The 12,500-nt window shown below is 44.0% G+C and overlaps 1 protein-coding gene across 3 annotated transcripts in view; it reads left to right on the top strand.

The window, feature by feature from the left end:
• Positions 1 to 12,500, top strand: part of LOC306990380 (nidogen-1-like) — a 46,566-nt gene that overhangs the window by 33,920 nt on the left and 146 nt on the right. For all 3 annotated transcript variants that reach the window (XM_079597145.1, XM_079597144.1, XM_079597146.1), the window contains exons 14-20: positions 768 to 971; positions 1,632 to 1,804; positions 4,299 to 4,425; positions 5,065 to 5,236; positions 5,302 to 5,459; positions 8,821 to 8,944; positions 12,378 to 12,500. The exon at positions 12,378 to 12,500 is cut by the window's right edge and continues 146 nt beyond it. In XM_079597145.1, the coding sequence (XP_079453271.1) occupies positions 768 to 971; positions 1,632 to 1,804; positions 4,299 to 4,425; positions 5,065 to 5,236; positions 5,302 to 5,459; positions 8,821 to 8,944; positions 12,378 to 12,500 (1,081 nt within the window). The remainder of the gene's footprint in view (positions 1 to 767; positions 972 to 1,631; positions 1,805 to 4,298; positions 4,426 to 5,064; positions 5,237 to 5,301; positions 5,460 to 8,820; positions 8,945 to 12,377) is intronic.

The raw sequence follows: 12,500 nt of genomic DNA, 5'->3' as shown, positions 1-12,500 counted from the left end.
CTTTTTTTTCTGGAAATTTAATGACTTTTTTCTCGAAACACAACAACTTTATTCTCAACATTTTATTTAAACTTTTTTCTCTTGAAATTTAGTGAGTTTAATCTCACATTATAATGACTTTGATCTCGAGATGGTTTTATTATTTTATTATTCTTGGCCCCAATCCTCTTCCGTATGCATCAGAGACAATTTTAATTTAATTTTTTGTATTAAAATAAATATTAAAATGATAAAATAATACAGAAAGAATAAATACAAATAATTAATAAACTAAATTAATGAATCATTCACTATAAGACAAGAAACATATAAGAGTCCGTTTGCCTTTGAAGTCACAGCACATGAGACCGTTCCTGTTCTCAGAGCCGTGTGTGTGTGTGTGTGTGTGTGTGTGTGTGTGTCTGTGTGTGTGTGTCTGTGTGTGTGTGTGTGTGTGTGTGTGTGTGTGTGTGTGTGTGTGTGTCTGTGTGTGTCTGTGTGTGTGTCTGTGTCTGTGTCTGTGTCTGTGTCTGTGTCTGTGTGTGTGTCTGTGTCTGTGTCTGTGTCTGTGTGTGTGTGTGTGTGTGTGTGTGTGTGTGTGTGTGTGTGTGTACGCCGATCACACGGGTCATCAGCACCAGACGTCCCCAGATCCACTTCCTAAAGGCCCCGGGCCCCAAAACCCAGACAGGCAGAACCGGCCGCGTCTCGCACAGAACAGGGAAACCTGCAGTGTGTCACATGATCAGAGAGAGCAGTGTGTGTGTGTGTGTGTGTGTGTGTTGCAGACGGCGAGCCGACGGTGTGTGAGCGGCACCGGGTAGCAGTGCTGGAGTCGGACTCTTCCACGGGTCAGTACGTGCCGTCCTGTGACGGGTCCGGGGCCTACGACCCGCTGCAGTGCCACGCCGGCCTCGGCCAGTGCTGGTGTGTGGACCCGTACGGGCAGGAGATCCGCGGGTCCAGAACACAGCCGGGCCGCACACACATGTGTAAGAGCCCAGAACACACACCACTGCATAGTCTGAACTTAATCACTGATTTAGAATTCACTTTGGTTCAGTTTAACCCGTACTGTAAAGAGACTGTAAATACTAAAATAATAAAAAAAAACTGTGTGTAGTGTGCGTGACGTCACTCGTTGGCAGACAAACGCTAGTAGTGACATCAGCGGCAGTCCACCTGTCACTCAAGTGGCCACGCCCTTCATTATGCAGAACTTTAAGGCTTAATATCATTTAAACGGATGAGTTATGAAACATTCACTCCCTCACAGTCGTCATGAAGGGCAAGATCAGCTTTATAGAGCAAACCCACTCTCTGCTCCAGACTGTGAACATGTGTGTTCTGCTGTAGAGTTGAGGAGATTAACATGCGGGTCTATGGGACTGAGTCTCTGCCGCCGCTCTAGTGGCCAGTGGAGGAACTGCAGTGTAATCTCTAGTGGCCAGTGGAGGAACTGCAGTGTAATCTCTAGTGGCCAGTGGAGGAACTGCAGTGTGAGTCTCTAGTGGCCAGTGGAGGAACTGCAGTGTAATCTCTAGTGGCCAGTGGAGGAACTGCAGTGTGAGTCTCAGTGCTGGACTGAAGAGAGACGGGCAGGAGCCGCTCGGTAAAGACACACGTATTTAAGCCCCTCCCTCTTTCCATAGGCATTGAACACAATGTGGCTCCGCCCCTCATTGGCCCCACCCCCAGGTCTGACATCATCCCTCTTACTCCCGGAGCAAACATCTTATTCGCCCAGAGCGGCCGGATCGAGCTCCTCCCATTGGACGGCGGTCACATGAGTAGAGCCGAGGCCCGAACGCTGCTGCACGTGCCCGTGAGTCACACACACACACACACAAAATCGGTACACACACACACTCTCCCCCTTTCCAAAGCAAGTAAACTCACTCCAGCGACACACACTTGAGCGACACACACTCCAGCGACACACACTTGAGCGACACACACTCCAGCGACACACACTTGAGCGACACACACTCCAGCGACACACACTTGAGCGACACACACTCCAGCGACACACACTTGAGCGACACACTCTTGAGCGACACACACTCCAGCGACACACACTTGAGCGACACACTCTTGAGCGACACACACTTGAGCGACACACTCTTGAGCGACACACGCTCCAGCGACACACACTTGAGCGACACACACCGCAGGATTTATGTCTCTGGCGGGAAACTCCCACAGGATCAGTGTGTGTCGGTGTGTGTCGCTCCAGAGGAGATGTACTAGATCTTAACAGTTACAGACCCATATCTATTATATGTTCTATTGCTAAAGTGTTTGAAAAACTAATTTATAATCAACTCTCACACTTTCTTAGTGCAAACAATATATTATCACCATTTCAATCGGGCTGTAGGTCTCACCGCCCTTCTTAAACTCACCAGTGACGTCTTCTCTGCTGCAGATAATGGGGAACTTACTATATTTATTGACTTGACTAAAGCCTTTGACCTTGTTGATCACTGTCTTCTTTAGATACGCTCTACGCTACTGGCCTGTCTAAAAACGCAGTATTGTGGTTTAGTGCATACCTCCATAATAGAAAACAACGTGTAATCCTACATGGAAATAAATCTAATCTGCTAACTCAGCAAAGCGGTGTGCCCCAGGGCTCAACTTCGGGACCACTCCTTTTTTCTATTTACGTTAATAACTTACCATCAATTCTTAATAACTGTTGTGCTCAACTTTATGCCGTTGACACCGTTTTATATACATCTAAACATGATCTTCCACAAATTCCACACATTTTTTTTACAGGATTGGCTTTTTCATAACAAATTATTGCTCAACAAAACTAAAACATATCTCATGATTTTTGGTACCAGACAAAAACTCAAATCTGAAACCAATTCTTGTATAATAACCTGTTCTGACGGTACTCCTCTGCCTCAAGTTGAAAGATTTAAATATCTTGGTGTATGACTAGATTCTGAGCTTTCTTTCAAAATTCATATTGGTCATATCTCACGTAAAGTCAATTATGGAATTAATGTTTTATATCGATCTCGTAACTGCTTCACTTATAGTGTGCGCAGGAAACTCGCCTCTCAACTTATACTTCCGATGTTTGACTATTGTGATGTTGTTTACCTAAACTCTGTGAGATCGGACCTTTCTCGTCTCAAACCCGCTGATGTCAGACTGTGCAGATCTGCCCCTGATGCCCTTCTCACGCATCATCAATGTATTATGCCCTGAAGTGACCATCTTTAAACATAAGAAGACAAATCCACTGGCTTCAACTAATATTCAAATGTATCCATTTCAATTACCCGTTTTATTTAAAACAGTATTTTGTTCCTATTACTTCAACTGAGGATTAGAGGCGCTCCGCTTTATCCTTCGGCCCCCGAGCCGAGAACACAGAAGAGCTGTTATGCTCAGACTGGAACCTTCCGATATCAGATCATCACTTCATTCGGGAGGTTTACCACACCTCGTCTTCTTACTTTCTGATGGACTGCTCTTGTAATGTATGATGCTGACTCAATGTGAATTTTATATTTAAATTAATTGTATTATTATTTTGTGTATATGTACTGTATATCAAATACATATATATATATATATATATATATATATATACTTTATACATTCAATTTCAAATGTATTTCTGCCAATTTGATCTAGTGGTTGTAAAGTTCGGTATATTTCGGTTAATATTATTGTTATTTTTTTATATATTTTTTTATTATTATTATTATTGTGTGTGTTTATGGTTCTGTATGTATTTGTTTGTCCAATATGTATAATTGTACTTTTGTTTATTTCATCATTGTTCTTTTGCGATGGATGTACTTTAGGACCCCCTTGAAAACGAGATGATGCATCTCAAGGGTTTATCCTAATAAAGATATGAATCCGGCTCCTCACTCCTCACCGCAGGAAGTGTGTGTAGTGACCACAGAGGAGTCAGTCTGCCTGATATCCTGACGGACAGTCATGTCTCTTCTCCTGTCAACGTTTCCTGGTTTACAAACGTTCAGATATTAGGAAGCGAGTGAAGTGTATTGTGTTAGGGTCAGAGGTCAGAGGTCAGAGCGACACATTCCAGCCGCAGAACCTCATAAACACCAGATGATGTGTCTGTGTGTGTGTGTGTGTGTGATTCTGCAGCTGGAGCGCCGCCGGCTTGTGGTTCTCTTCATCACATTTATTCACTTGTTTATTCTTCTCTTCATATTTTGCTCCATTTGAACCCATTATTCACCATGAAGACTTTAGTTACCGGCGTGTGTTGAACTATACATGATGATTCTGACGTGTGTGTGTGTGTGTGTGTGTGTGTTCAGGGTAGAGTGGTGATCGCTGTGGCGTTTGACTGTGTGGATCACATGATCTACTGGTCTGACATCACTCAACCGTCCATCAGTCGAGCCGAGATGAAGGGCGGCCAGACCAGCGTCATCATCAGCAGAGGTGCTTTACAGTCCTCATGTCACATGATCTGACAGACCGCTGAGAGTTTAATTTCAAGTTAATATTATAAGTTAATATTTCAATAATTTAACTACACAATTCATTAACAAATAAAATATAAAACAATTTTTAGTAAGCATTTTATCTGCTTTTATTTTTAAATGATTCATATATTTTATTTGACGATTTGGGGATTTAATTTTTTTATTTTTTTTATTTTTTTTAGTAAGTGTTTTATTTAGATTTTTTAAAAATATTTATTTTAATTAAAAATTTTATTATAATCATTTTTAGCAAGTTTAATTTAGATTTTTTAAAAATATTTATTTTAATTCAAATTTTTATTGAAATCATTTTTAGAAAGTGTTTTATTTTTATTTTTAAGATTTATTTTAAAAAATAATTAAAAAAAATTAGAACGTTTTATTTTTTAAATGACATTTTAACTGCATTATTATGATTTCATAATTTTTTTGTTTTATTTTAAAAAAATATTTATAAATTTTAATTTTAATAATTGTTTTATTTAGATTTTTGTATTTAAAAATATATATACTTTAACTGCATTATTATGATTTAATACATTTTAAAAAAAGATTTATGTTAATTAAAAATGTTTGTGTGTGTGTGTGTGAGCAGATCTGGGCAGTCCTGAAGGAATCGCCATCGATCACGTGTCCAGGAACATGTTCTGGACCGACTCGGTTCTGGACCGCATCGAGGCGTCCCGCTTAGACGGCAGTCAGCGCCGCGTGCTCTTCGACAGTGACCTCATCAACCCTCGACCAATCATCGCTGACCCCGCCCACGGGTGCGTGTGATGTCGCCGGTGTGTGTGTGTGTGTGTGGCCCACACTGACTCTGCCCCGTCTGCAGACTCCTGTACTGGGCCGACTGGGACCGGGACGGGCCGAAGATCGAGCGCTCCAGTGTGGACGGCTCCGGCAGGACGGTTCTGGTGCAGGACGGCCTCTCGCTGCCCAACGGACTGACCTTTGACCCCCAGACCCGCCAGCTATGCTGGGCCGATGCAGGTCAGGACTCTTCTCCAGATTAACTCCGCTCCGGGGGTTTAGGAACCGATTCATACATTTATTACAATTATTCTTTTTTAATTTGGACTTTTTTTTATGATTTTACTCATTATTCAGCGGATTAGCTTTGTCTTTTTTGTTTTAAAATTAGTTATTTAATTTTTTAATTAAAAGTTGTATTTTGATCGTTTTATTTTTTATTTTTTTTTATTTTTATGATTTATTTTCATTAGGTATTTTATTTTGACTGTTTATATTGTAACATTATTTATTTATTTATTTTTAATTAGACTTTTTTTCTGAATTTACCAAATGGCTTATTTATTTATTTATTTTTATTTTTTTCATTTCATTTTTTTATTACTTTTTAGTTAGTTTTATTTGGATTGTTTAATTTATATATTTTTTTTTAAATTTTTATGATTACATTTTATTAGCTGTTTTATTTTTACTGTTTATTGTAAAATTATTTATTTATTTTAATGTGACATTTTTATGATTTCATTTTTTTTAGTAAGTGGTTTATATAGATCATTTTGTTTCAAAATTATTCATTTTTTTTTTTTATTACTTTTTAGTTTTATTTTTAAATTATAAAAAAATATATGATTACATTTTTATTTGGCGTTTTATTTTGACTTTTTATTGTAAATTTTTATTGACTTTTTTGTCAAATTTTTTATCGTGATTCATTAAATTTTTTATTACTTTTTAGTCATTTTTATTTTGATATATTTTAAATTATTATTATTTTTTTACATTTTTATGATTTCATAATTTTTTTGTAAGTGGCTTATTTTTATTGTTTTTATTTTTTAATTATTTATTTTAATTAGAATTTTTTTTAATGGTTAAATAATTTTTCAGTAAGTGGCTTATATTGATTTTTTATATGTATATATAATTTATTTTTTTACTTTTGTTTGGCATTTTTAAGATTTTTTTTTTCAGTAAGTGGTTATATTGACTGTTTCTGTTTAAAAATGAGTCAGTGGCTGCATTCCAAACCGCATACTCAATGAGTAGGTACTTAATTTCAATAAGTACTTACTTAACGAGCGCTAAAAGAGTAGGTACTTTATAGCCAAATCTCGTTAAGTATGAATGCGAACCGGACATCTGCCATGTTGACGTTATCATGTGACCTACGACGCGTTATCACAAGTGCAACAACTTAAAAGATTTGAACGACACGTTTAATTCATCTATCTGTAAATATCTTGATATTGATTACACTTGCTCATTTTATGGTCTTTTTAAAGAAACTGCTGCCCATTTATTTTGAGAATACATTTAGGGTTGATTTAAGTTCTTATATTTAACCCTACTTATGTGACCCACCGTTTTATCCTGAACGATATTATTTATTTTTATTACGAAATCCCAAAATTGTCATCTCTTGAATATGTTGTTAATTTCTTTATTTTATATCCAAACATTTTCATCCACAAGCAAAAGTGGCTTACCGTGACAAATACTGACCGATACTTAATTATATTACTTTTTACTGAAAAAAATCAATAAAACAAACAAAATGTAATGTATGTCATATGACATAGCTATGCATGAATACACTCTAGATGTGTATATTGTGAACATATCTACATTTTCATTCAAACAATTAATTAAATAATGATATTTGATTTACTGACAACAATGATAAATATTAATAAATGAGTAAATGAATGAATGAAAGTCACCATCACACAATAAACAAATGCAAGTCAACACATGAAACAAAGCTTTATTCAAACTACAATCATGTATGTAGACTACAGGCACTGAACCACATCTACTGCCATCTCAACACAGCGGTTCCCATTCTGCGGCTTCATTCTGATGACCCAGCCGACCGCCGGAGGTGAGCCGTGCCGGAGTGCCGGAGGTTGTTGCGTGATGTGTTGTGCTTCACAATCTGAGGCAATAAGGGCCGGTGGAGTGATGGAGGGTCTCGTCCATGGCACGATCTCCAGGATTCAGCTCTGTGCTCCTCATCCTCAGTGCTCACACCAGTCTGCTGAAATCCTACAAAAATGCACAAACATAACACAAAAGCAGTAGTTTTAACAGCACAATGTCATTTGATTTCAGTATTATTTAGCAGACAAGAACGCTTTTTTTCCACAAATGCCGCCATCATCTTTCCTTGCAGGTCCTGCTCCACCACAACAGCTGTGCAGCAAATGCACAGAAATCAAGAATCAGAAAGGTGCTGTAATAGCTCTGTTTGAAATTACAATAATTAAAATAAACTACAACTTAATATTTAAATTATTATTAATTTCTGTAGTATACTCACTCAAAGCCTTTGATGACAGCCTTCAGCTTCATGAGCCTCTCTCCACCGGATAAACCCACATCTGTTCTTCTGTCCCTGCAACATCCAGACAAGACTCCCATAACCTCTGTGATTTATGAGCTCAACACTACATTTACATGTTGAGGTTGTTTTAACTTTTTATCCAACATACATGTTCCTCAATTTATCAACAGTACTAATGGACAAATAAAATAGATAACTTATGTTTAGTTACTTTATAGATATGTTCTACATAATAGCACACATATCACTCAGATGTATATTTCATGTTGTGATGTGCTCTTCTGCAATACTTATAAAATATGTTCCTGTCAGATGTAAATAGACGTTTAAAATAAGCGTCTTTAAGATGTTTATGGTTTATGTAAATCCACGTTAGAGACGTAACTTACGTGTCCTTACTGGAGCTCCTGTCAGCTAGAGCTAACGTTATACATAAACGTGTTTTTACAGCCAAATCACAATCATACTATACTGTCTAACTCCTTTACACCTTCAACAGTTAAAACGTTTACTCTATAGTAGTTTAACACATGCAATTTTAACACAAGGAACCGTGTTTACTCACATTTGAAACCCCGCGCGTCGCTGATCTCCGTGATGTTTGATAATGACGTATCCCCTCGCGTGGCCTCCTGGGATAGAAGAGTATCCACCGGTTGAGCACTCAAAAATCTGGCTGGAAGCAGTAAGCCATCCGGGAACTTCTCGCCTACTCTTTTATGAATACTGATGTTTGGAACGTACTGCTTCCTTCACGTACTGTTTTCGCCTACTATATAGTAGGAAAGTAGGCATATTGGAACGCACTTAAGTCCGAATCTCGCGATAATTAGTACGTCACCCAGGTAATTCTCGCCTACTCTTTTGGATTCATACATACTTTTTCGCTCGCCTACTCTTTTTCCCATACTAAATAGTAGGGAAGTATGCGGTTTGGAATGCAGCCAGTGTTGTATTTGATCCGCAGCTCAGCGTTAGATTGTGAATCCTGTGTACGGTTGTTACAGCTGTGTGTGTGTGTGTGTGTGTGTGTCTCAGGCACCCGGCGAGTGGAGTGTGTGGACCCGGTCTCTGGTGTCCGGCAGAAACTGGCTGAAGGGGTCCAGTACCCGTTCTCCATCGTGTCCTACGGCTCGAAGCTCTACTACACCGACTGGAGGAGGTTCGGTTCACTGACAAACGACTCCTACGAACCAGTTCTTTTCAGGAGTCACTCAAGCGATTCACTGAGTGTCCTGAACCACCGGCTGTACAGTACGACGGCCGTCAAGCCTGTTTATGCTTCTGCGTCGAGTCGACGGCGTACCCCCCCCCCCCCCCCTCCTCCCCCTCCTCCGTCTCCACGAACGCCTCTCCGACCCCCCGCCGTAGCTCGACGTGCTCCTCCAAAAAATGTTAACTACGCGTCGAGGCGGCACGGACTGCAAGGGCTGTGATTGGTCAGATTATACATCATTTCCGGAGTTTAGCTTTCCCGGTTTCCCCCTCCCGCTATACCGCCATTTTTAAAGTGACCACTGCACTGTTTGTGTTCAACGACGTCTTCTTTTCCTGCTGCAATTAAACATTTGCAATAAAATCATTTGTTGTTCAACGTCGATTAGCTCCGGCTGCTACAACACTCTCTCTCTTTCGCGGAACCAAAACAAACTAGCGAAGAGATTCGCGAACCACACCCCCCCGGCGTTCTGGCGGTGAAACGCAACCCGACGCAGAAGCATGAAACGGCCGCGCCGCCGTAGCAGTGACGTAGAGCTGACGCAGAACCATGAAGCGGCCGCGCCGCCGTAGCAGTGACGTAGAGCTGACGCAGAACCATGAAGCGGCCGCGCCGCCGTAGCAGTGACGTAGAGCTGACGCAGAACCATGAAGCGGCCGCGCCGCCGTAGCAGTGACGTAGAGCTGACGCAGAACCATGAAGCGGCCGCGCCGCCGTAGCAGTGACGTAGAGCTGACGCAGAACCATGAAGCGGCCGCGCCGCCGTAGCAGTGACGTAGAGCTGACGCAGAAGCATGAAGCGGCCGCGCCGCCGCAGCAGTGACGTAGAGCTGACGCAGAACCATGAAGCGGCCGCGCCGCCGCAGCAGTGACGTAGAGCTGACGCAGAACCATGAAGCGGCCGCGCCGCCGTAGCAGTGACGTAGAGCTGACGCAGAACCATGAAGCGGCCGCGCCGCCGCAGCAGTGACGTAGAGCTGACGCAGAACCATGAAGCGGCCGCGCCGCCGCAGCAGTGACGTAGAGCTGACGCAGAACCATGAAGCGGCCGCGCCGCCGTAGCAGTGACGTAGAGCTGACGCAGAAGCATGAAGCGGCCGCGCCGCCGTAGCAGTGACGTAGAGCTGACGCAGAAGCATGAAGCGGCCGCGCCGCCGTAGCAGTGACGTAGAGCTGACGCAGAAGCATGAAGCGGCCGCGCCGCCGCAGCAGTGACGTAGAGCTGACGCAGAAGCATGAAGCGGCCGCGCCGCCGCAGCAGTGACGTAGAGCTGACGCAGAACCATGAAGCGGCCGCGCCGCCGCAGCAGTGACGTAGAGCTGACGCAGAACCATGAAGCGGCCGCGCCGCCGTAGCAGTGACGTAGAGCTGACGCAGAAGCATGAAGCGGCCGCGCCGCCGCAGCAGTGACGTAGAGCTGACGCAGAAGCATGAAGCGGCCGCGCCGCCGCAGCAGTGACGTAGAGCTGACGCAGAACCATGAAGCGGCCGCGCCGCCGTAGCAGTGACGTAGAGCTGACGCAGAACCATGAAGCGGCCGCGCCGCCGTAGCAGTGACGTAGAGCTGACGCAGAAGCATGAAGCGGCCGCGCCGCCGCAGCAGTGACGTAGAGCTGACGCAGAACCATGAAGCGGCCGCGCCGCCGCAGCAGTGACGTAGAGCTGACGCAGAACCATGAAGCGGCCGCGCCGCCGCAGCAGTGACGTAGAGCTGACGCAGAACCATGAAGCGGCCGCGCCGCCGTAGCAGTGACGTAGAGCTGACGCAGAACCATGAAGCGGCCGCGCCGCCGTAGCAGTGACGTAGAGCTGACGCAGAACCATGAAGCGGCCGCGCCGCCGCAGCAGTGACGTAGAGCTGACGCAGAAGCATGAAGCGGCCGCGCCGCCGCAGCAGTGACGTAGAGCTGACGCAGAAGCATGAAGCGGCCGCGCCGCCGTAGCAGTGACGTAGAGCTGACGCAGAAGCATGAAGCGGCCGCGCCGCCGTAGCAGTGACGTAGAGCTGACGCAGAAGCATGAAGCGGCCGCGCCGCCGCAGCAGTGACATAGAGCTGACGCAGAACCATGAAGCGGCCGCGCCGCCGCAGCAGTGACGTAGAGCTGACGCAGAACCATGAAGCGGCCGCGCCGCCGCAGCAGTGACGTAGAGCTGACGCAGAAGCATGAAGCGGCCGCGCCGCCGCAGCAGTGACGTAGAGCTGACGCAGAACCATGAAGCGGCCGCGCCGCCGTAGCAGTGACGTAGAGCTGACGCAGAACCATGAAGCGGCCGCGCCGCCGTAGCAGTGACGTAGAGCTGACGCAGAACCATGAAGCGGCCGCGCCGCCGTAGCAGTGACGTAGAGCTGACGCAGAAGCATGAAGCGGCCGCGCCGCCGCAGCAGTGACGTAGAGCTGACGCAGAAGCATGAAGCGGCCGCGCCGCCGCAGCAGTGACGTAGAGCTGACGCAGAACCATGAAGCGGCCGCGCCGCCGCAGCAGTGACGTAGAGCTGACGCAGAACCATGAAGCGGCCGCGCCGCCGCAGCAGTGACGTAGAGCTGACGCAGAACCATGAAGCGGCCGCGCCGCCGCAGCAGTGACGTAGAGCTGACGCAGAAGCATAATGAGGCCGTTAGCCTCTGCGCTCTCCGCGCGTCGGACGAAAATTACCAACATTTTATCTTATTTCAATTAAATCAATGTACTATATTTTAGTTCGATAATGTTTTTTATTTAATATTTTACATTTTTAGGAGATTTTATGGTACTAAATTATATTTACGCTGTATTTATAATCCATTTATTCACTTTTTAAACCTGAACATTTCATTTCCAGCTTAAACTGGTCAATCTTGAACGCTTCAGAGCGACAGACTGAAGTTTGATCTCTTCAAAGTCGACACTCGGCAGATTATTGCTGAAGAGAAAACAATGAAAAAGTGAACTTAAAAAAGTAACAGAATTTTGACGTTTATTGTTATGAAAAATTTCAAATTTTTTCAAAAACACGTTTTACTCTAAAACATGAGAAAATTGAAGCCATAAATCTAAAGTTGTGTTCTAGATGTGAGGTTGATATGTCAGTAAGTGAGCTCTCCGTGAGATGTTGATCGGCTGCAGTACCGAACGCCTCCACTAGAGGAACTCGTCGAGTGTGACTGTTGTGTACAGGACCATTAAACCTGCAAATCATGTCCGTGACTGTGTGTGTTCACACAGCAAATGCCAAAACCTTTACCAAGTTTCGTAGCACCCTGATGAGGACACTAAAGCAGTGAGCGTGCCGTGTTCGCCGAGCCCCAGACGTCACATGGACAGCAACAGCTTTATAGTAATAAATGTGAAGTCATTTCTGATTGTGATTCCGTGTGTTGTTGTTTTGTTGCTAGGGAAGCGGTGGTTGCTATGGAGCGTCATGATGGGATGGAGGTGGAGGAGTTTCTCCCGCAGAGGCGCTCGCGCACATACGGCATCACCATCACTTACCCACAATGCCCTGCAGGTCTGAGCGC

The sequence above is a fragment of the Phoxinus phoxinus genome (genome assembly GCF_949152265.1).
Source record: "Phoxinus phoxinus genome assembly, chromosome: 22".
NCBI classification, from domain to species: domain Eukaryota; kingdom Metazoa; phylum Chordata; class Actinopteri; order Cypriniformes; family Leuciscidae; genus Phoxinus; species Phoxinus phoxinus.
Note: the sequence above shows the minus strand (reverse complement) of the source record. Positions and strands in the feature narration are given on the sequence as shown.